The sequence below is a fragment of the Lepidochelys kempii genome, chromosome 1 (genome assembly GCF_965140265.1).
Source record: "Lepidochelys kempii isolate rLepKem1 chromosome 1, rLepKem1.hap2, whole genome shotgun sequence".
In the NCBI taxonomy this organism is placed as follows: domain Eukaryota; kingdom Metazoa; phylum Chordata; order Testudines; family Cheloniidae; genus Lepidochelys; species Lepidochelys kempii.
This window is the reverse complement of record NC_133256.1, coordinates 308,353,563-308,375,973: the sequence shown is the minus strand read 5'-3', so window position 1 is coordinate 308,375,973 and position 22,411 is coordinate 308,353,563. Positions and strand designations below refer to the sequence as shown.

The following is a 22,411-nucleotide window of genomic DNA, read 5'->3' as shown; positions in this document are numbered from 1 at the left end:
AGGGTATAAAAGAGAGAATCAAAATCAGTGTCTGCCTGTGTGAGGGCCTTCGCTCACAGCGACAGTCTGAGGCCCTGTTCCTAAGCTAGGGCCTTTGACTAAGCAGTGGGAGCAGCCATAAGCTGGAAAGCGTTCGGTCGTGTCCTTGCACATTTCAAACCAGTCATATTGAAATAAGGCAATCTGGGGCTGTTAGAAAGGTGATCTGACCTATCACCTCCAGAGAAAGGGAAGAGCCTAGAAGATGTAAAAGGAAATTTAGTTTGATAGATTTCTGTTTGGTCAGAACTCCCTTATCAATAGACGTAGTTGGTTTCAGAGTAGCAGCCATGTTGGTCTGTATTTGCAGAAAGAAAAGGAGTACTTGTGGTATCTTAGAGACTAACAAATTTATTTGAGTATAAGCTTTCATGAGCTACAGCTCGCTTCATCGGATGCATAGTTGGGAAACCTAGTTGGAAAACCCTTATGTCTTTATAGATGTAGTTGTGAAATCCTCACTTCTGTATTGTTTTGTCATTATAGTTCCCATTTTGCTGTTGTTTGTTTGCATGGTCTCTGGTTCTGTAATTGTTTCTGTCTGCTGTATAATTAATTTTGCTGGGTGTAAACTAATTAAGGTGGTGGGATATAATTGGTTAGCTAATCATGTTACAATATGTTAGGATTGGTTAGGTAAATTTCAGTAAAATGATTGGTTAAGGTATAGCTGAGAATATTATTATATAAATTAGGGGCAAACCGGAAGTAATTTGGGATTCAAAAATAGGGAAAAAGAAACTTGGATTTAAGCTTGCTGGAAGTTTACCCCAATAAGCATTGAAGCACCTTCGGACTTTGGGTATTGTTGCCCTCTGTTCACGCGAAAAGAACCAGAGAAGTGGGAGGGTGAAGGACTAAGCCCTCTAACACCACCTGCCATAGGAAGAAGTGTCAAAAGAATAGCTGCTGCCATTCAGGAAAAAGAGGAGGGTCCAGAAGAGGATTAGATGCTGACAACATTTGTGTACCCAGAGCAGACTTTCCCAGTCACCTGCTACTCCCCTGGTTTACTAACCTAGCACAGGCCCTTCCCAGCTGCATACATTCTTCTTCTTTCTTTTCTTCTACAATTTGCCTATGATTTTATCTACTCCAACCCCAATCTGGAAAGGCTTTGATACCTGCACCTCTTCCCAGCTGAACCTAGATGCAATCTCCTGTGCCCCCCCATCCCCCCAATCATTGTCTGGGAGCTGTGGATATTCCTGCTCAGAAGAGAATCCTCTGCTGGTTAGATACTCCTAGGGGAATTCTGCGCCACTGTGCATGCACAGAATTCATGTCCCCCACAGATTTCTTTGCTTTTCTGACGGAAGCAAAGGGAAGCTGCAAGAGCAGTCATGCACTGCTCCCTAGCTGCGTAGGTACGTTGTTTTAGGCACCTGGAGCAGCCAGCGGAGAGGTCAATCACCGCAGGGCTGGGGATACCCCAGCCAGTGTCTCCTACCCTGAGCTGGGATCATCTGGGCTGGAGGCAGAAAAGGATGGGACTTCCTCTTCCCCTGCAAGGAGTGGCTGGGGCTGTGTCAGACCCACCCCTAGAAACCTCCCCCAGCTGCAGGAAGCTCAGCATCCTTCCCTGCTTCCTGCCCCCTCAGCTGCGGGGGAAGGGGTCACTGTATGAGGAGCTGCTCCCCCATCTGCCCAACCCCCATGCATCCAGACCTCCCAGACCCAGATACCTCTGCCGAGCCTCACCCCATACACCGATAACCCCCCTGAATTCCATCCCATTGAACCCCATCCCCTGCATCTGGAGCCCCCTGCACTCAGACACCCTGCCTGCAGACTTCCACCCCTGCACCCAGACCCCCCCCACCACTGAGCTCTCTGCACTCAAACCCCTACCCTGACGAGCCCCACCACCCTGAGCCCCCAGGCCACTGATCCCCCAATGAGCTGTACCCAAACCCCTCTGCTGAGTCCCAACCACTTTCACCTGGAAGCCCCTGCAGAGTCCCATTGCACCTGGAACCCCTGCAACAAGCCTCTGTGCATCCAGATCCCCCCCATACCTAGACCTCCCCCTCCACTGAGCTGTCTGTATCCAGATTGTCCCACACAGAATCCTCTCGCCCCGCACCTGGATTCCCCCCCCCCCCACTGAGCCCCTCCACACTTGGATCCTGCCTGGGTGAGCCTGCCTGCCCCACACCTGGTGTGCCTGGCTCAGAGGGGCAGGGCCCCAGGGTGTTTCTGAGGCAGGGCCAGGCCTTATGCTGTGTTAAGGTCAGGTGCAACCTGAGCACTGAGTGTTTGTTCCTGGGGTTGGGGGTGGGGAGGCTTCAGGGTGATCTCCCATTTTCATGCAGCCAGTGGTCTGTGCTCCCCACTGCCATGCTGGAGCCTATGTATTCATTTATTGACAAATAAAATGTAGAGAATTTTAAAATATTGTGTTTAGAATTTTTAATTTTTTGGTGCAGAATGCTGTCAGGAGTAGTTAGAGGAGCCACACTGATGGGATGAAGCTTTTGAGGTCTGTGCGGGAGGGGTAAGAAACCTATTGGTAAGGATTAAATTGAGATGTATGATCAGGGATCAGGTGTCCTAGAGGGAATTAGAGAGAGAGTGTGTGAGAGATGCATGAAAACTCCTTTCTCTTCATGTGTCAGTATAATAATGCCTGCATCCTTAATTTTCACTCCATGCATCTGAAGAAGTAGGGTTTTTTTACTCACAAAAGCTTATGGCCAAATAAATCCGTTAGTCTTTAAGGTGCCACTGGATTTCTCATTTTTCCAGACGAAGTCTTTAGCAATAATGGGCTGTAACTTTCCAATGTGGATTTTAGGCCATTTGCCATAGTTTGGGTGTAATTTGGACTTGATATGTTACCTGCACAAAATTCTGTTACTGTTACACTGTAGGGTGCCCATCTTTACCCTGTTCCTAGGGCTCAGGCATAACCTTGTTAATTTAGGCACCCACCCTCACCCTTCTGTGGACTCAGTGCATAACCTTACACTCTGCAGGTTTTCAGGGTCTTTTACCAGTGAAAAAGCCTTACACAGTAATATCCTACTTACACAGTAAGCCTTACACAGTAATATCCTACCTCTATTTATTATCAATTACCAAAACAGAATGCACACATTAACCATATAATGCTCACCACTCCCAGTAAGGCAGATGAATTTTTCTTGATGGCCAGTCAGGAACAGGTCATCTGGGGAACTCCAGCTTCTGCACGCTGTCATTAGCAGAATGTTGGGGCTGGCAGCTCTGATCTTGGGGCTGTGTCCTGGAGTTGGTTCCCAAGAACTTCCTTTTGGATCCTAGTTTATATAGTGAAACTTGAGTCCTGCTTAGCTGTCATTTAACCAATCATTTTACTAAAGTATTACTGAACAGTGTTCTAACCAATCCTATCATTGTAAAACAATTCTCTAACCCCACCACCTTAATTGATTTTTTTTTTTACACCTAGCTAAGTATGTAACAGACAGAAACAATTAAAGAACCAGAAAGAGACCATACAGATAAACAGTAGCGAAGTGGGGACCATAAAGACAAAACAATAAAGAAGTAGGGATTTCACAACCACAACCTGATAAATGATTTCTTGCCAGACAGAATGCCATCAGACTAAGTTTTCTTTAACCATCTTAAGATTTGTTTCCTTGTCTGGTGATGGTGGATACTGTTAGGACAGGATCGCCTTCTTACCAGTCTGGTATTACATTGTTTTAACGTAATTCAGATGGAATGTGATGATGAGACTTCCTGCTTCTTAGCTCATGGCGGCTGCTCTCCTAATATGACTGCAGACAACGGCCTCAGACCTTACAATGTGGCTACAGGAAAAGGCTGTATCCTCACAGGTGTTTTGTGATGAAAATCCCAATCAAAGGGACTTGTGGAAAGGTCTATATGGATGGTAAAGAACCTTCTGAAAAAGACTTTAAACAGTGGGGGTGATTTGCATAAAGCTTCATTGGTTTAACTGAAGAACATCTGTATCAACTTTAATCTAGCTAGCATGGGTACCGATAGGAGTGTAGTGGTGGTAGCCTGCACTGAAGCCTGTGCCATCAGCCAGAGTAGGGACCCTGGAGCTGAGAGCAACCACGCTTCAAAATAACAGTTGAGTTTCACAGAGCAATTGGGTTAGCTGCTGCTGACTTATAACTCAAGCTGTTGCATCCCTTTGCCTTATTAGCTCAAGCTTCCGCAACACTGGAATGTCAACAGACCCCCTGCTCTACTGTCTGACCCCCAATGGGCTAGCTAGCTAGAGTTAAAAGAACCACTTACCTGAAGTTAGAGAGAGTTGCGTGTGGATGGGAGTCGAATTAGGGGTAATATTTAAGTTCTAACTCAAGTTAACAATGCTCTGAAGACACATCTGGTGACTTTTTGTTTTTCGTTCACTAAGCTAAAATGAACACTTTCTCATGTTACACAGTAAACCAGATTTCAGGGAGGTACTTGGCACATGTGGATTAGTATGTATCTCTATAGAGACAGTGTAATCTGGCAGAACTGGCAAGACCTATTGAAAATGAGCCCTTGTGAACATTCTGTGAATGCAGTAATAATTTTCTTTCTGCAATTTTTCAATATCCTATACTCTTTGCTGATGTCCACGTGATTCTGAGTCATATTTTTATCTGCAGGGTGCCCAAGAAGTGTTCAATGAACTCCCTTGTGAGTTTGTGGAGCCACATGAACTGAGGGAGGTTTCCAAATCTGGAGGTAATGCTAAGGCACAAGTGTGATAAGCTTTAGAATCTCTTTGACCAACAGTATTGCTTCTTAAATAACTGACTTTCTCCTCTTTTTATTGCAGACCTTAGGAAAGTATATGGGACAGTGTTAAGTCGTCACCACCATCTTGTAAGGAAGACCGATGGGGTGTATGATCCAGAGGAATACGACAAATGTCCAGAACTCTACACTTCTCGTTTTAATACTGATGTGAGCGTTGTTGCTGTTCTCTCAGTACAAGGTTTTCCAAATACTGCTGATAGCAAATACTGTTCCACGTTCTATGTAGTTAGGGTATCACTTGTCTATAAGGCTAGATGAAATGCAAGTCCCCTTGACTATCAATAACATCCATGTGAGACCTTCTAGAATTTGTGACTTTCTTTGCAGATTGCACCGTACACTACTTGTTTGATTAATGGAATATACTGGGAGCAACACACCCCTCGCTTGTTAAATCGACATGATGCAAAAAAGTTGCTGGCTCCGATTAAACCTTCTGCTGCTGCAACTGAGGGTTGTCCAGAATTACCACACAAGTAAGGCACCTTTGATTGGTAGTAATAATTTATTCTCTAACATTCTAATTAAGTAATAAGGATCAGTGGTTTCAGCAAAGCATTGAATAAATACATTGACAGTCTCTGAGAGAAACTTAGGAGCAGAACCCAACCCATCCTGCTCTCTTTTCCCACATGCTTCCCTATTTCTGTTTCCTTTTGGAATTTGTACATCCCAGTTACAAATGTCATTAATTTCTACTATTGACAAATGGCAGATTTGTAAATTAAGTTAACCCTGCACGTGCTTCTCTCCCTGGGGAAAGGCTGGGAGAATAAATGTGACAGATGTTGTGGTGTGTGTGTGCAGGTTTAATAAATTATGATATCAAATACATCAGCTGAGTTAGTTAAGACAACAATAAATACTTAATAGAGTGCTATACAGAAAAGGAAACATACATTGCAAATTTGAGACTGGTGAACTGTGTCCCCTCCCCCCCAACCTGAGTTCACTTGCGACTAACTCCCTAAAACTCATCTCTAATATACTGTTCAGAACAAAGAAAAAAATCTTTTTTCATGCTTGACCTTGTTTAAGAATCAATAAACCAATGATAATTGTAACCAATTTTATCATTATTAGGACAATACGTAACCACAACTAGCTCTTAAGGCTTAGATGTTAATCCATACTTTAATATTTTGCTGATAAATTGATTATAGAACACATCTGCTGTACCACATGTTCCTTGTCCATTTTGTCAATTACTGAGTATTTATGGTCCTCCCTTATCAATGACATAATTTTGTCCATTACAACATACATCTATAATAGTAGGAATCTCTTTATATACTACTTGTGCTCACAGAAGAGACAAAGAAAATAAACTTTTGACCATGGTCTCTTTTTCATGGTGTCTGGTTTACGTAATTGATAAGCTAAAGACCTCTCTTTATCTACTAATTTTATCATTTTAAAAAAAAAATCTATAACCAAGTCATTCTAGAAATAGTCTGTTACGCTTATCAGGAATTGCAGTCTTTCAATAGATTATTTTATTAATGATAGAAAACACCTGCCCCATGTCCGTTACAAGTAGTTCCTTTCTGGACATAAGAACATAAGAATGGCCATACTGGGTCAGGCCAATGGTCCGTTTAGCCCAGTATCCTGTCTTCAGACAGTGGCTGATGCCAGATGCTTCCACTCCCAGCTTCTAGCAGAGAGAGGCTTAAGACACCCAGAGCATGGGATTGCATCCCTGAGCATTTTGGCTAATAGCCATTTATGAACCTGTCCTCCATGAACTCCGCTAATTCTTTTTTTGAACCCAGTTAGTTTTGGCCTTCACAACAACCCTGTGCACTGTGTGAAGTAGTACTTCCTTTTGTTTGTTTTTAAACCTGCTGGCTGGTAATTTAGTTAGGCGACCCCTGGTTCTTGTGTTATGTGAAGGAGGAAATAATATTTCCTATTCGCTTTTTCCACACCATTCATGATTTTGTAGACCTCTATCATATTTCCCTAAAGTAGTCTCTTTTCTAAGCTGAATAGTCTCTGTTTTAGTTTCTCCTTGTATGGACTGTTTCATACCCCAAATCATTTTGTTAGCTTTAACTGCTGCTGTATGTTGAGTGGATGTTTTCAGAGGTGTCCCTAACCTCTGTTTGTCAGAGCTGGGAATGGGAGACAGCACATGGTTCACTTGATGATTACCTGTTCTGTTCATTCCCTCTAGGGTACCTGGCATTGGCCACTGTCAGAAGACAGGATACTGGGCTAGATGGACCTTTGGTCTGACCTAGTATGGCCATTCTTATGTTCTTAACTATCCACAATAACTCCAAGATCTTTCTTGAGTGGTAACAGCTAATTTAGATCAAATCATTTTGTATGTATAGCTAGGATTGTTTTCCAATGTGCGTTACTTTGCAGTTATCAACATTTGATTTCATCTGCCAATTTGTTGCCCAATCACCTAGTTTTGGGAGATCCCTTTGTAACTCAAGTCCAAAGCAGACTGCCATCTTGAGTAATTTTGTATTGTCAGCAAACTTTTTACCACCCGATTGTTCACCTCCTTTCCCAGATAGGTTTCAGAGTAACAGCCGTGTTAGTCTGTATTCGCAAAAAGAAAAGGAGTACTTGTGGCACCTTAGTCTCTAAGGTGCCACAAGTACTCCTTTTCTTTCCCAGATAGTTTATGAATATGCTGTACAGAATAGGTCTCAGTACCGATCCTTGGGGCACCCTGTTGTTTACCTCTTTTTATTATGAAAACTGACCATTTATTCCTACCGTTGGTTTCTTCTCATTTTAACCAGTTCTGAACCATGAGAGGGCCTTCCTCCTTATCCCATGACTGCTTAGTTTGCTTAAGAGCCTTTGGTGAGGGACCTTGTCAAAGGCTTTCTGAAAGTCCAAGTACACTATACCTAGTGGATCACCCCACATACTTGTTGATCCACTCCAAGCATTCCAGTAAATTGATGAGGCTTGATTTCCCTTTAGAAAAGCCATGTTGACTTTTCCCCAACATATTTTATTTATCTGTGTCTGATAAGTCTGGTTGAAACTCTTGTAAAGAACAATCTTCTGATCTTTTGTAACTATTCTTATTTATGTTTTGGATGACTTTGTTTATTGTTTTTATTTAATTACTTTAGACTTATGGCAATATGTGACATTTCAGCAGACACTGGAGGATCCATAGAATTTATGACAGAGTGTACAACAATTGACAGTCCATTTTGTATGTATGACGCTGACCAGCATATTATTCATGGCAGGTGGGAGAACCTTTAATTTGCACTGTACTTTTTGTTTGAATATCCTATTCTACTCAAACCACTATATAAAGTCATGCTTTTGAAACATGACCGCTAAAGATGTGACAAAGAAAATGTGACATGGAATCATAATGTTGTCTCTTCCAGCGTGGAAGGCTTTGGGATTCTGATGTGTTCCATTGACAACTTACCAGCACAGCTTCCTATAGAAGCAACAGAATACTTTGGAGACATGCTCTTCGCTTATGTTGAAGAGATGGTAAGGCCTTGTGTATTCAGTGACAGACTGAAGGTTTGAACTTAAACTTTGATTGCATTATGTGGCTCTTCTGGTCTGCCGTATATAGATTTAAAAAATCTGCTGTAGAACATAACTGAATCAGTCTGAAAAATCACTGCTCCACAGTGTCTGAGGTAAAATTTCCAAAGGCACCGAAGTCCCATTTTCAAAAGTGAAAGTTAATGGGAATGAAAGTCACTTGAAACAATTAATTATATGGGTCAGGAGAATTTCAGGTTTCAGAGATTATTTTATGTGCAATTCCTGCATGTATTTTAATATACCTTAAAACCTGGACAGTTTCCTTCTTTTATTATTTATTTATTTTTTTTTAATGAAGCAAATTTTTCCAGAGGATTTATCTCTGAAAGTTCTCTGAAAATTTGTGGGAAATAAAATGCTCAGACTGAAATCCTTCATCTCCACAGCTGTTGTCTGATGGCTCACAGCCTCTTGAAAGCCAGAATTATTCACCTGTTGTACGAGATGTAAGTCTTTCAAGCTATTTCCATTCCTCTTCTGACCTAGATATGTAAAGTTCAGACGTAGGAAAAGTAATTTTATGTTTCATATACTTTGTAGGCAGTGATTGCGTCCAATGGTTCATTGACTGATAAGTATAAATATATCCAGAAATTGAGGGAAAGCAGGTAATGTATAGTGTGGTTTAAGTTTCTCATTGTCTTGGTTCCTGTGACTCAGGTTTTAAATAACCATGCTTGCCTTCTACCTTCCTTTTTTCATTTATTTTAACTGTTGGTGGAATTCAGCTGTATTACATTATGTGGTTAAATGTATCCTGAGTTGAATCTCCCCACTGTGTCTAACCCCATTAGCATATATTACTAATTTAATGCTGAACCTGAGGAAAAAGCAAGGGTAACAAATGTGTGCCTTGTTAATAATCAGGATTTCTCAGACAGAAAATAATTGCATGCTAACCCTATTATTTCCTCCTTGCACCTTCCAAACATGCAACGCTAGCTTATTTAGGGGTGGCTGGGCTCTGAGGACCAGTAATATAATTTTGCAGACTTCTAGTTTTAGTACTATAGACTTGTAGTTCTCGCCCTCAGGAAGAGGTGGTTCTCTTGCCCCACTGATCTGCAGCATTATTCTGTGACTGGGGTGTATTCAGGATTCTTCATAAAGGTCTCTGACTTGTACTATGCCCATTACTTGAGGTACCATTCTATCCTTGTCATGTCTATTTTATCTTGCAGTGGTAAAAATGAATGGAGCAGATGGGGTTAGCTTCATTCACTTAATGTACAATTTCCCTTCCCGCCACTTCAGTTATTCCTAGTAACTAACACATTTTATTTTTATTCTTTTTACAGAGTAGCGTTGATTTGGCAGTGATTAACTCCGTCTTTGTGGTTTTTGGCTAGTTGTGGCTGGAGCACATATAATAAAGAAAATAGAAAAACACAAAGGAAATAAATATAGATTTAAGCACTAGGTACATTCATGGAAATTAAAAACAATATAATCTGTCATTTTCCTCATTTACTTAACATCTGGGCTGCAGAAATGTAAAATATAATGGTCCAGATAATTAATAGTGAATCCCTCTGAGGATATTAGGAAAATTCTGTTTTAAATGAAGACTAATTATTTACAGGACTTACTGCACCCTTTTCTTTAGTAGTGGAGCAAGTCATTTGCTTCTGGAAAACCAAAGCTTACCACAGAGTTTTTGGTATATGCTGTTATGGTGGACAACCTTAGCCAGTTGTCTTCACGAACATACCTTCTTATTCCTGGCACAGGATTGTGGCCTCTTTTTTGACACCCTTCTTAGCGCACACTAGACCATGCAACAGGTTATTAAGAAGCTGAAATCCCTTTGGAAAAGGGTCAACTTGTGGGTAGACTTTTTTGATCTTTCTGCAAAACAGCATATTGTGCCTAAAGGAAGAGTGGTACTCACTAATGCCAGAGCCTTTTCTCTGATGCCTTCCCTTTGGATTTCTTTGGAACTAATGCAAATGAACTTACTGTTTAAAATGTGATGGTATACCCAAAGAGGGGAGAAGGTTTGATGGCTTGTTATACCCTTCTCCATAATTTCTTCACAACTGCATGGCTTATGCTGGTTATATGTTCCTCTTGCACAACTGCAAACGGCACATTTCTTTAACTAACCTGAATGTCCAAAGTGCTGTACAAAGATTACTTAATTGAACCACTCCCATGTATGTTTGTGATGAGCAATAGTTCATATGTTCTTTTCTGGAATATAAAAACTTTGCTGCAATTATTGGTGTAACAAAAATGTCTCTTAACAGCTTGTAATGGACAAACACAAGTACAGGCAGGGATCAGCCAATCCCAGTTTGGTTAAACTCTTGCCATTGGACAGTTAGAGCTAGAGATCGGTGTGTTTAGAAGCTTGATATTGCAAAAGCCATTTCTTCTGCAAGGAGTCTTTCCTCTGTTGCAGCACTGGTGGTACAATCTACTTTACCCCTCTTTGCATGTCTGTATGTACGCATCTGGTGTAGGCATGGAATATGTGACAAAGTCATCACTCTTTCTCTATGGGTCTGAGAGTAGTATTCTGAGTGAGGAGGATCTTTCATCAGAACTGATGATGGGGCTGTTGGAGGAAAGATTCTTTGTCCTACCATGCCAAAAGATCGACAAAGTGATATTTAGCAGGTGTTGGTGGTTCGTGAAGTAATGCTGGGACTGTTGTCAAATCTGGGACCATGTGTACAAGCAGGTTTTATTATGTAGGTGATATCTGCCTATATAGGTTCCCATGATGCCCTGAAGTGACTCTGGCATAATCTGTCCAAAGTTGGCCTCTCAATTTAGAGGTCACTGATGATGGCAGGAGCTAGGCACAATCTGGAAACTTACAATGTTAGTTCAAGATGATACAATCAGATCGTTAGCCCTGAAGTGGTCCAGTTGTTTTTGAACTAGAGTAAATGATGGATTCCTTTTTGATTTGAAGACTTCAAGTTAGATTTGAGAACTTCTGTAACTCAGACAGAGGTTGTGGGCCTATTGCAGGACTGGACGGGTGAGGTTCTCTTGCAATGTGCAAAAGTTTGTATTCGATGATCATGATGATCCTTACTGGCCTTAAAGTTTTTTTGTCTGTGACCAAATTCACAGTCCATTTGAGTCAATTTCACGGTCATAGGATTTTAAAAATCATAAATTTCATGATTTCAGCTATTTAAATCTGAAATTTCACAGTGTTGTAAATTGTAGGGGTCCTGACTCAAAAAGGAGTGTGGGGGGGGTTGCAAGGTTATTGTAGGGGGGCTTGCAGTACTGCTACACTTGCTTCCGCACTGCTGCTGGTAGCGGCGATGCCTTCAGAGCTGGGCAGCTGGAGAGCAGCATCTATTGGCCGGGAGCCCAGCTCTGAAGGCAGAGCTGCCGTCAGCAGCAGTGCAGAAGTCAGGATCGCATGGTATGGTATTGCCACCCTTACTTCTGCACTGCTGCCTGCGGAGCTGAGCCCTCAGTCAGCAGCCACCTGCAGAGCTAGGCCCTCAGTCCGCAGCCTAGCTCTGAAAGCAGAAGCAAGGGTGGTATGGTATGGTATTGCCACCCTTCTGCACTGCTGCTGGCCGGGCACTGCCTTCAGATCTGGGTAGTTTATTTCTGCACTGCTGCTCTCTGGCTGCCCAGCTCTGAAGGCAGCACACAAGTAAGGGTGGCAATACCACAACCCCCTTAAAATAACCTTGTGACCACTGTTCCCTCTAAGCTGTGCATGTGTGCATGCGCACACAGATCCTAAACCCCAGGCACAAAAATTTGCACAGAAGCACAACAATTTGCGCAGAATTTTTTTGTGCTCATGGCCTGTCAAAAATTAGAGGGAACATTGCTTGTGACCTCCCCCCCCTTTTTGGTCAGGATGTCCAATTTGAGAAATACTGGTCTCCCCTGTGAAATTTATATAGTATAGGGTAAAAGCACACAAAAAGACCAGATTTCATGGCGGGAGACCAGTTTTCATGGTCCATGACACGTTTTTCATGGCTGTGAATTTGGTAGAGCCCTATCTATGAGGTTGGACTAGTTTGGCTGAGAAAAATTCAGTGACTTCTGAGGAAGAATGAGAAGTAGCAGCTACTGCAGCTGCTGGAGGACCAATGGAACGGGTTGGCTGATGTGACCCTTTTTGAGGCTGGATGTAGACATTTTAGTCCGCTTTCCCTGAAGTAGGAGTTGTGCAATAGAAATTTTGGAAAAGCTTAGGGAAGTGACGTACTTTGGCTAGAAAATCAGGCCGCAGAACTTAAAGTTCTTCCTGAAGTGAGCGCTTGGTTTATAAACTTGCTAAAACATGCTGACTTGACATTGGCTTCAGCCGGCTGCTGTTTGCTTATCCTGTATGTTTTAATTTTGATTATAACCCCTCTAGGGAATACTCACGGTCACTGACCAAGGATAAGAAGAGGGTCTTGTTACTTGGATCTGGCTATGTTTCTGGCCCTGTGATAGAATACCTCACTAGAGATCCCAATGTAGAAATCACAGCAGGTACGTGAAAGCAAGCAAGCCCTTAAGTATTAAAGAACTGTATTAAGCTTCAAGTGTGTGTACTGTGTATTGAAATAATTTATTTTGTACCAGCATGGCAGCACACTAAAAACTTTTATTTAAAAGCATATGAAGTGTGCTATGGGAAACTGAAGATATATTCTACGTTTGTAACTACTGTGGACCTCATTCAAAAAATTATTCTGTAGCTTTAAGAACACCTTAAAGAGACACCAACTTGAAAATCACATTGCTATCTGAAAATATTTTACCTACTTCTTGTTACAAGTAGTGCCTAGGAAGAGACTACAGAGAATATTTCTTTCTTTTCAGCTTGTTTGCTTCCTGCATCTGACAGTATTTCATGCATAGTCAGTTTCATTCTTTCCTTGACAGTCAGCTGCATTTTCTGTCATGCAAAAGCATGATGACACCACTTTTTTTATGTGCTTCTCTGGGGTGGAGGCTCTCATGAACTGTCTTTCCTCTTCTCTACAAGCATGTGTTTACAACAATGGTAGCAAAGCTGAAACCAAATGGACAGCAGGCAGGCGTACGCACAGACATCGGGGGAAAGTGAGAGGAAGTTTGGCCAGGTGTGTTTTGCTGTCAGTCATGTCCAAAACAACCTTCCAGTCACCACCAGGAGAATGAGGATTTTTTTTTTTTAAAGTCAGAATATACTCATTAATGTCTGCTCCATCAGGGAATGGGTTCTCTTGAAATTAGTCCACTTAAAAATTATAGTTGACATGTCCCTCTTAAGAAGAGCTAATGAGGTGCGTGTATATAAGAAATATCTCTCATGATCCTTCTTTGCCCACCTGTGCTACCTATCCCACCTTGTTTGGCACCCTTTGCTGTGGTAGTGGTGGCTGAATTACAGTAGAATGTAGCGAACCCAGCTGAGTTGGAGACTCTATCGCAGTAGGCATTGTGCAAACACCCAGTAAGAGACAGGCCTTGTTCTTAAGAGCTTGCAGTTTAAATAGACTACAGATAAAGGGTGGAAGGTGAAACAGATGCATGGAGAGGTGAAGTGACTAGTTTACTATTACACCGCAGTTCAGTAGCAGAGTCAGGAATAAACTTGTGCCTCCTGACTCCCAGTCCAGCACCTCTACCCACTAGATCATGCTGCTTTTCCATTCTGTTTTATACAGTAAACTCTTTGGTGCAAGGACCCTTTATTTTATTAATGTTGCATATGGTATAATGCTGTATGAATAATTAAAATAAACGCCACTTGTTTAAATTCCTAATTTGTCTAATATGTGTAGACCTAAACCTACAAATAAATACATCTTTCAAATAACACATTCTTACTTATCAGCCTATAGATACAGTGTTTCTCCTGCAAGCTGATGAGATTGTGAATACTAAAGCATTGTAATGATTACAGCTCTCTGATTCCATCATCTGTTGCAGGAGAAACAGACCCCTGAACCCAGTTCCTGGTATTTCAGTTTACTTTTCAGGCCTGTGAACCTGTTGATGACCAAAGGACTACTCCACATGGGTAGGGGTTGTGTAACTGGCCCCATCTCACAACATTAAGACAAGTTTTATAGTGTTGTCCACTAAATTGACAAGAAGATAAATCCGTGTCCAGAGGTTCATAGTTCTAGCGTTGTATGTGAGACTGTGTTGGGAATGGCGGAGCAGAATGCTTCATCCACCTAGATCCTCTTCTTTCAGGCTTTTCTGTGTTTGATCCTCTTGACTTTTCCTCCAGCAGTTTCTCCACTGACTCTTTATCTCAGAACAGGTACTGTTTGCCTGCATGAGTTCATGGTAGTTTTGGCTGGTCATAGCGTAGCTAGTTGCTGGTATATTTTCTGGCAATACCCTTTTATTCTATTCCTCCCACCTCTTGTCCTAGTGCATTATCAGGATTAATATTCCAGAGGAAAAATACTTTGAGATCCCATCAGCGTCTCTCTTGTGAATTGTGACCAAGATTTTCTCAGTCCTGAATATCCCCATTGTAGTTCTGCCTCCCCATGTGGCTTTTCCTTACATTCTGTGTAAGAATCCCTTAAGCATTTTTGTCTAATTGATCATCTTTTGGATCCAGTTCCAGCACCCTTCTAATGATGAAGGGAATTAGACTGTCCCCTTATCAGCAGTCCACTCGCTATTTTTCAATTTTTTAAAAATTTCTGATGTTTCTAGGTGCCTTTTTTTTTTCTAGTAAAAATATTAAGAGACTATGTGTGAGTGATTTATATTGAGGCTCCAGCCCTCCTCATGGAACCATATCTTAATCTTCATTTGAATCTATTCCCTCCTCCATCAGTTCTACCTGAGTGACTAGATTAGATATCTTGGGACATGCCTGGGAGTTGGTTTTGTGCCCTGTCTACACTATAACTACAACTGTGTTTTGTTTTTCAATCTGTTTGTCACTCCCATCTGACCCAGGTATGAAAAAACCCATTGAGTTGTGTCCACACAGCAACCTTTTTTACACACAACACAACCATGTTTCTGTGTCCTGCATCCACCACACTTCCTAATGGTGTTTGGTGCATCCTTGGTAAATGTGGGCAGCTATTCCATAATGCCTAAGCACAGGACAGAGGGCCTGCCTGTGAGGCAGTGCACTCAGCAATGTCCTGCTGCACAGAGTTGGGACAAAGGAGGGCTGGCCAAACCAGTGTTGCAGGCACAGTTTCAGATGCTGTGCCAAGATAGTGTGCTGAATTGCTGACCATAAGATCAACTTGTACTAGTCTTGGCTGCTGGTGAGGACAAAACGCTGTCAACAGCCACAGTTATTAACCATGTTTTGTGTGATTGGAGCCTACAGCGTCACTGACTGATTAGAGACGCTTTAAGGTGTGGGAGGAAGGGTAGCAGTTTTCACTTCACCTGGCTAATGTTGGTGCCCCACGAGGACTCAGAGAGAGACCTTCAGTCTCTCCTGATTCCTACAATAACCTGCTCGATCGTACTCGAGACAGCAGATAAGGCTGCTAAGAAGAGAAGAACGTCAAAATAAATAAAGAACAGGAAGGAATAAAACAGAGTTCTTAAATGCTGTTAATTTCCTGTTCTCATTCTGCAGTTTCCCTTAGTGGATCACTGTTTCTCAAGGTAACTATACTGTAGCTTGACATGAGCAACGCACTAGAAAATGAAGAAAAAAAGTCAAGACATGGGACACTTACACCTGTTTATCTTTCAAGTGTGCTCCTTTTTTTCTCTCCTTTCTGTGCAACTGCTTACTTAAAGAAAGATGGATGTGGAGTGTAGTTGTGTATTTGCGAAGGAACCCATGCAACAAGTGCCAGTGAATGGAGTTTGATGCACGATGACTAGGTTATTCTGCAAAAAGAAAAGGAGGACTTGTGGCACCTTAGAGACTAACAAATTTATTTGAGCATAAGCTTTCGTGAGCTACAGCTCACTGTTATTCTGCTAGTTTGAACCAGTGTGGAGGGTGTAGTTGGGGTTTTTACCTTGATACTTTGGGGAATGGGTTTGGGAGGGAAGTAAGAATAATTTTCACTTGTGTAACAGTTGAAATTCATACTTTTTAAACAGCATCCATCATGAAGGAGCAACTTGGCCAGCTGACCAAGAAATACAACAATGTTACTTCTGTTCATGTGGATATCATTAAGCAGGAGGATAAACTGTCCTCCTTGGTGAAGAAACACGACCTTGTGATCAGGTCAGAATGCTGATTAAAACACAGAGGGTTTGATCCTGAGATTTGCTAGGGTTCCTTTACATTTCTTCAGTGGCACAAGTCACCTGTGTAGTTGCCGTTAAATTGCTACTGGGGATTCCACCAAGGTACGGAGAATCACTGGGTGATGTAAAGCCAGCATAGTCCTCCCCCCCCCCCCCAACTCACAGCACTTGGGGAAGGGGTGGAGATGAAGTGTGTTGGGGGGCAGATAGTGACTAGCCACATCCCCATCTCTCTGCACACAAGAGTACCAGGAGTGTATCTAATGCAGTGTAATCTCTTCTTTGTTGTTAAAGAGGCATGATAACTTTGAGGCAAGATTTTCTGTTCTGGCTCTCTGTTCAGCTCCTTCGTGGGCATGCAGTGTTAATTGCACAAACATTTGTGCCTACTTGGGGGACAGAATTCACCCACAAAGCCATCACCTGTATGTGCAAGTTACGTTGTAAACACATACGGTCATTGGTGCTTGCTAAATTGCATGCGCATGTACAGAGGCCAAATTCGGAAAATTTGGCCATTACTGTCAAATGCTTGAAGAGTAAAAGGTTTCCTTTCTGAGCATTAAAACTATCATTAAAGTAGGGATGGAAACTGCTTTATAGTGCTTGCCATTGGGTCCCCCTCACTGAACTTGTCCTGAGTGATACCTCCTTTTCAGGCATCCTGTGCCCTTCTAGAGATGGTTTAGCAGGACTTTTAATGAAAGCTTCTTCCAAGACAGCATTCTACTTTGAATCTGTTAAACGTTTAGCACACCAGTGTAGAATGTGGTACTGGGAAAGAGGGCCCGGTTCTGTTTTCACAAAGGTGGCACTGAAAGCTGGGGGCTGCAAAGGGTTGAGAGAATTTGAACTCACTCCTCTGCTGCCCTGCATTTTGTACAGTCACTTGCAGCAGTTCCAAGTGCATGTAAAACAGTGTCATTCCGCTTTGGTAGGAATTCACGCCCACTTGCATTAGTGTAAAAACTGCATTCAGATCAGTGACGGAGGCCCCTTGTGTTAATAGACCTCATCTAGATAAACTTTTTGCAAATTTTCTTCCAGTGAAAACACCAGCAACTAGTCAGATTTTGTCATACAATTTTTCTTTTGTTCATAGCTTGCTGCCTTACTCAGCACATCCTTTAGTTGCTAAGAAGTGCATTGACAGCAAAGTAAACTTAGTGACAGCCAGCTACCTAACACCAGCTATGAAAGAACTCCAAGAAAGGTAGGTCAAAAGATCAGTAATGAGATGTGACTTCTTTCTTAGGTACCTACATGGCCCCGTTACCATATTATTCAAATGCCCCACAACAGTTAATGTATTTATGCGCTCAGTGTCTCCTGACTCACTATTATCTGCATTCTACAGATGGAACGGAATCCAAGAGACTAAGGCCCAGATCCTCAGATATGTAGGCACTTAGCCCTCATTGAAAGATGGGTTAAAGCAGTGGTCACCAACCCATTGATTGCGATTGACTGGTCAATCCTGGAGCCTCTGCCAGTTGGTCATGGTCTCCTTGCTGCTAAAAGTCTGGTGGCGCAGCAGGGCTCAGAAGTGGCTGGCTGCTGGCATGTCTTTGCAGCCCCTGGTGTGGGGGTAGGTGTCTCCATGTGTTGCCCCTACCCCCAGCACCATCCCCGCAGCTCTCATTGGCTGGGAACTGGCCAATGGGAGCTGTGGGGGCGGTGTTTGCGGGGTATGGGCAGCTCATGGAGACCTGCTGTCCCCCTTCCCCTCTAGGGGCCGCGGAGACATGCCAGCAGCCAGCCGCTTATGGGAGCGGCGTGGGGCCATGGCAGGCATGCCACCTGCCTGAGCCCCGCTGTGACGCTGGCCGGGAGCCGCCTGGGGTAAGCGCCTCCCGGCTGGAGCCTGCACCTCACCCCCCTCACTCCCCGCACCCTTGTCCCAGCCTGGAGCCCCTTCCTGGACCCAATCTCTCTCTCTCGCTCTCTCTCTCCCCCCAGAGCTTGCACCCCTGCCCCAGGCTCAGCCCAGAGCCCCCTCCCACACTCAGAACCCCTCAGCCGCAGCCCAGAGCCTGCACCCCCTCCCACGCCCCAACACCCTGCCCCAGCCTGGTGAAAGTGAGTGAGGGTGGGGGAGAGTGAGTGATGGAGGGAGGGGGAGAATGGAGTGAGCGGGGTGGGGTCTTGGGGAAGAGGCAGGGCTTCAGGGAAGGACCAGGGTAGATCCTGGGTTGATCTTAAATTCACAATGTGATCTTGTGCGTAAAAAGGTTGGCGACCACTGGGTTAAAGGCTCATACCCCCATTTCCCAGGCTCAGTACAGAATCTGTTCTAGCATTTCTAGTTTGTCCATGGCTGACCATGGATATCATGGGCCTATCGCTTGTCAAGTTAGACTTCAGGAATATTGTGCAATATTCTGACAATACCGTGTGTTTTATTATTTTAGTGTAGAAGCTGCTGGTATTACGGTTATCAGTGAAATAGGTTTGGATCCTGGCCTCGATCATATGTTGGCAATGGACTGTATTGATAAGGCGAAAGATGTAGGCGCTACGGTAAGGTGATGGATGAGTTGCACATGCATAGTTTTGTCAAAGCTATATTAACAAAACTGTCATTCCTTCAGCAAGAACCTGTCTTTGCTACTGTTCGGTAACTTACTGTCTCTAGAGGCCTTCAGTCAATGGTGCCCAGAACTTGGATTGCATGATGATGCTAAATGCGAGTACAAAGTGCATTGGCACTCCCCTTGTGATGTCTGCACAGAGGGTTAAACTGAGTTACATCACTAGAATAGCTGTGTAGCTGTGCTTTAAACTAGAAGTATAATGCCAGTGAATAACTTACATTTTTAAAATGAATGAATCTGACTAATTGGCTTAATTACGTTGCCTCAGACAAATAGTATTTAACATCGTGCCATTTATCATAAGCTTTTAAGGTGGTACGGCTTTTACTCTGGAAAGGACTTCGCCACTTGTTTGCTGCAGGCTCAGATGGAAGCATATGGGCCACTTGTTTTTGGAGGAAGTGTTTCCTAGAGAACAGTGGCCATAAGGGTCACTAGTGAATATTGTTTTTCTATTTTAAAAATCAACCTTTTTTTTCTTTCCTCCTGAACAGAAGAGCCATGAATGATCTGGAAAATGCTCTATACCTGCTGCAACTTCCTCAGTGCTAGAGCCATAGTTTTGTTAAACTTAAAGTAACAGCTGTGAATTTTCATAATTATCCATATCTAGCTCCTGGGTCTATATGCACATCAACGAATCCCTTTCATTTTGGCTCACTTTAAAGCCTACAAAGCCTCTTGCTCGTAGTTTCCATTTGGTGACTCGGGAGGACTGAGTCAGCTCTTCTCAGGCAACCTGCCAGTGCCGGTCCTTCTGGGCCAGAGAAGTCCCTGCTGAATAAAGCAGGATGCTCTTTCTCCTCAGGCTGAGCATGCTGTCTCTCCATTGTCCCAGCATTCTGCCGCGGGTGAGAGATCAGAATGGGGGTTCTTATTTGGCTATCTGACTCAGTAGTCAGATTTCAGAGTAACAGCCGTGTTAGTCTGTATTCGCAAAAAGAAAAGGAGTACTTGTGGCACCTTAGAGACTAACCAATTTATTAGAGCATAAGCTTTCGTGAGCTACAGCTCACTTCATCAGATGCATATCGTGGAAACTGTAGCAGACTTTATATATACACAGAGAATATGTTGCATTTGGAAAGGAAGATGATGTCTGTCTGTATCTGTACAAGTTTTTTCATGCAGTTGATAGATTTCCACTCCATATGGCTAAATGCAGTGCCTTGCATAATGACAGGTTTCAGAGTAACAGCCGTGTTAGTCTGTATTCGCAAAAAGAAAAGGAGTACTTGTGGCACCTTAGAGACTAACCAATTTATTAGAGCATAAGCTTTCGTGAGCTACAGCTCACTTCATCAGATGCATATCGTGGAAACTGTAGCAGACTTTATATATACGGATCCTCACCTTTGAGTCACCTGGCCAGATGGCGTGAGGGTAAATTAGCTAAACTCCATTGGCTGCAATGGATCTGGCCTAATATTTTCTTATCTATAATGCTTGTGAAATGTGCAAGATTGACAGCATTGTCAACTAAATTCCTCTACCAGCACATAAATACCTCCATAAACAAAGGCAGTCCCAGTGGTCTCTCAAAGCCCTGCTAATCTGCCTCAAGCTTTCCACAGAAGGGAAAGGGTAGCAAAGGGTAGCTAGTCACCAGGCCCAATTAGTTTTTGGCTTGTTGGCTCAGATTTACCACCAGGATGCCCCAAGCAGTGGTCTCAGTACAATTTCTATTGCTAAGCCAACAAATTGTGTCATGAGTTCTGCTAAATAACTGTTGGATGCTACTGTTCCATTGATGTGAGTGGTGCTTCACTGGAATGAATTTGCCCCATTATATATTGCATTGTTCATCTGTGACCTCTTCCAGATGGGAGCTGAAGGGGACAGCTCCTCAGGTGGTGTAAATGGACAGTTCAAGCAGTTGCAGTCAATGGAGTGATGACCGTTTACACCAGCTGTGGTTCTGCCCCAATACCTTCAGAGATGAAAGTCCCATGAATAAACTTGCTCTGTGGCCTGTTATATGTGAAAATCATAAATATTTTTGGCACTGTTGGCATAAAATAGTCTCAGTTCTTTGCCTAATTCAGGCCTTCTGAGGAATGATTTACTAAACACAGGTAACTGAGTGTTGCAGGTGGTGATTGATTCCTTTTGCTAGCTGGATGATGCTGTAGATCTTTTTCTGATCATATGCGACTTGTGGATTTATTTTTATATTTGCAGGTTATATCGTACACTTCCTTCTGCGGTGGCCTGCCAGCTCCTGAATATTCTGCTAATCCTCTGCGATACAAATTCAGTTGGAGTCCACAGGGTGTTTTATTGAATACAGTTCAATCTGCCACATATTTAAAAGATGGAGAGGTGAAGTAATCCTGATTCTTCTATTTAAACACAAGCAGAGAAGATGGTATTAGGCTGAAGAGGAAACTGGGATTTGTGAGCTGTTGCATTATTTTTAAGCTACTGACAGATACATAAACTGCGTTTAAGTAATTGTCACTCTGTCACCTGTTATCTTTAGGCATAAAGTGACATGCCTCCTTGCTACTATCAGGCTAATATTTGCAGAGGTCTGAGGGCAGCGAAGAGGGATGGGCTTGTGACTAAGGCACTGGACTGGGATGGAGATCTGGGTTCAGGCCCCAACCCTGCCACTTAACCCTGTTAAGTCACTTTGATCTCCTTGTGCTCATTTCCTCCCTGTAAAAGAGGGATGAAGAGGCTTCCTTTCTCCTAATTTTTGTCTCTCGTCTGTCTAGATTGTGAATTCTTTGAGGGCAGGGACTGCCTCTTACTCTTTGTACAGTGCCTAGAACAATCCCTGATCTCCTTTGTAGGGGTGGGAGAGGTGCCTGGATGGTCCCATAATACCAGTGCTAAAAAGTAGTAATAACTGATGCTGTGCCTTGTTGCACTGGGGGTGGTCAGCATCTCATTGGGTATTGCATGAGCCCTTATTGTAATAAAAGGCAAAATTCCATATCACATCAATAGTAATACTTTGTAAAATGGCCACAGAAATATTCACTACTAGGAGGAACCCTGGCATGAGATTGACTCGTTCAAGGGAACACAGCAAGACAGCGTCATTGCCAGATTTAGAAATCTGAGTTTCTGGCTTCCAAGCCTGTGCTTGTTCCTCTGGCCCACTCCACTTTGCTCAGATAAACTACTGATGGGTGCACCACTAAGTGTCCAGAGGTTCAGTCAGTATATAGGCATCCCAGAGTGTGGATGATTATCCAAACCCCTTGGATCTCCAAAGAGGCTTTCTTGTGACAATTCAGGGTTTCATTGTTCCAGCTACCATGCAA

General features: G+C 43.0%; 1 protein-coding gene across 2 annotated transcripts in view; it reads left to right on the top strand.

Annotated features, from left to right (window-relative positions):
* AASS (aminoadipate-semialdehyde synthase) overlaps window positions 1-22,411 on the top strand; it is a 51,133-nt gene that overhangs the window by 13,619 nt on the left and 15,103 nt on the right. For both annotated transcript variants that reach the window (XM_073328205.1, XM_073328204.1), the window contains exons 7-18: window positions 4,662-4,740; window positions 4,835-4,962; window positions 5,143-5,291; window positions 7,923-8,045; window positions 8,193-8,304; window positions 8,754-8,813; window positions 8,908-8,975; window positions 12,722-12,840; window positions 16,390-16,519; window positions 17,645-17,755; window positions 18,954-19,062; window positions 21,318-21,458. In XM_073328205.1, the coding sequence (XP_073184306.1) occupies window positions 4,662-4,740; window positions 4,835-4,962; window positions 5,143-5,291; window positions 7,923-8,045; window positions 8,193-8,304; window positions 8,754-8,813; window positions 8,908-8,975; window positions 12,722-12,840; window positions 16,390-16,519; window positions 17,645-17,755; window positions 18,954-19,062; window positions 21,318-21,458 (1,329 nt within the window). The remainder of the gene's footprint in view (window positions 1-4,661; window positions 4,741-4,834; window positions 4,963-5,142; window positions 5,292-7,922; window positions 8,046-8,192; window positions 8,305-8,753; window positions 8,814-8,907; window positions 8,976-12,721; window positions 12,841-16,389; window positions 16,520-17,644; window positions 17,756-18,953; window positions 19,063-21,317; window positions 21,459-22,411) is intronic.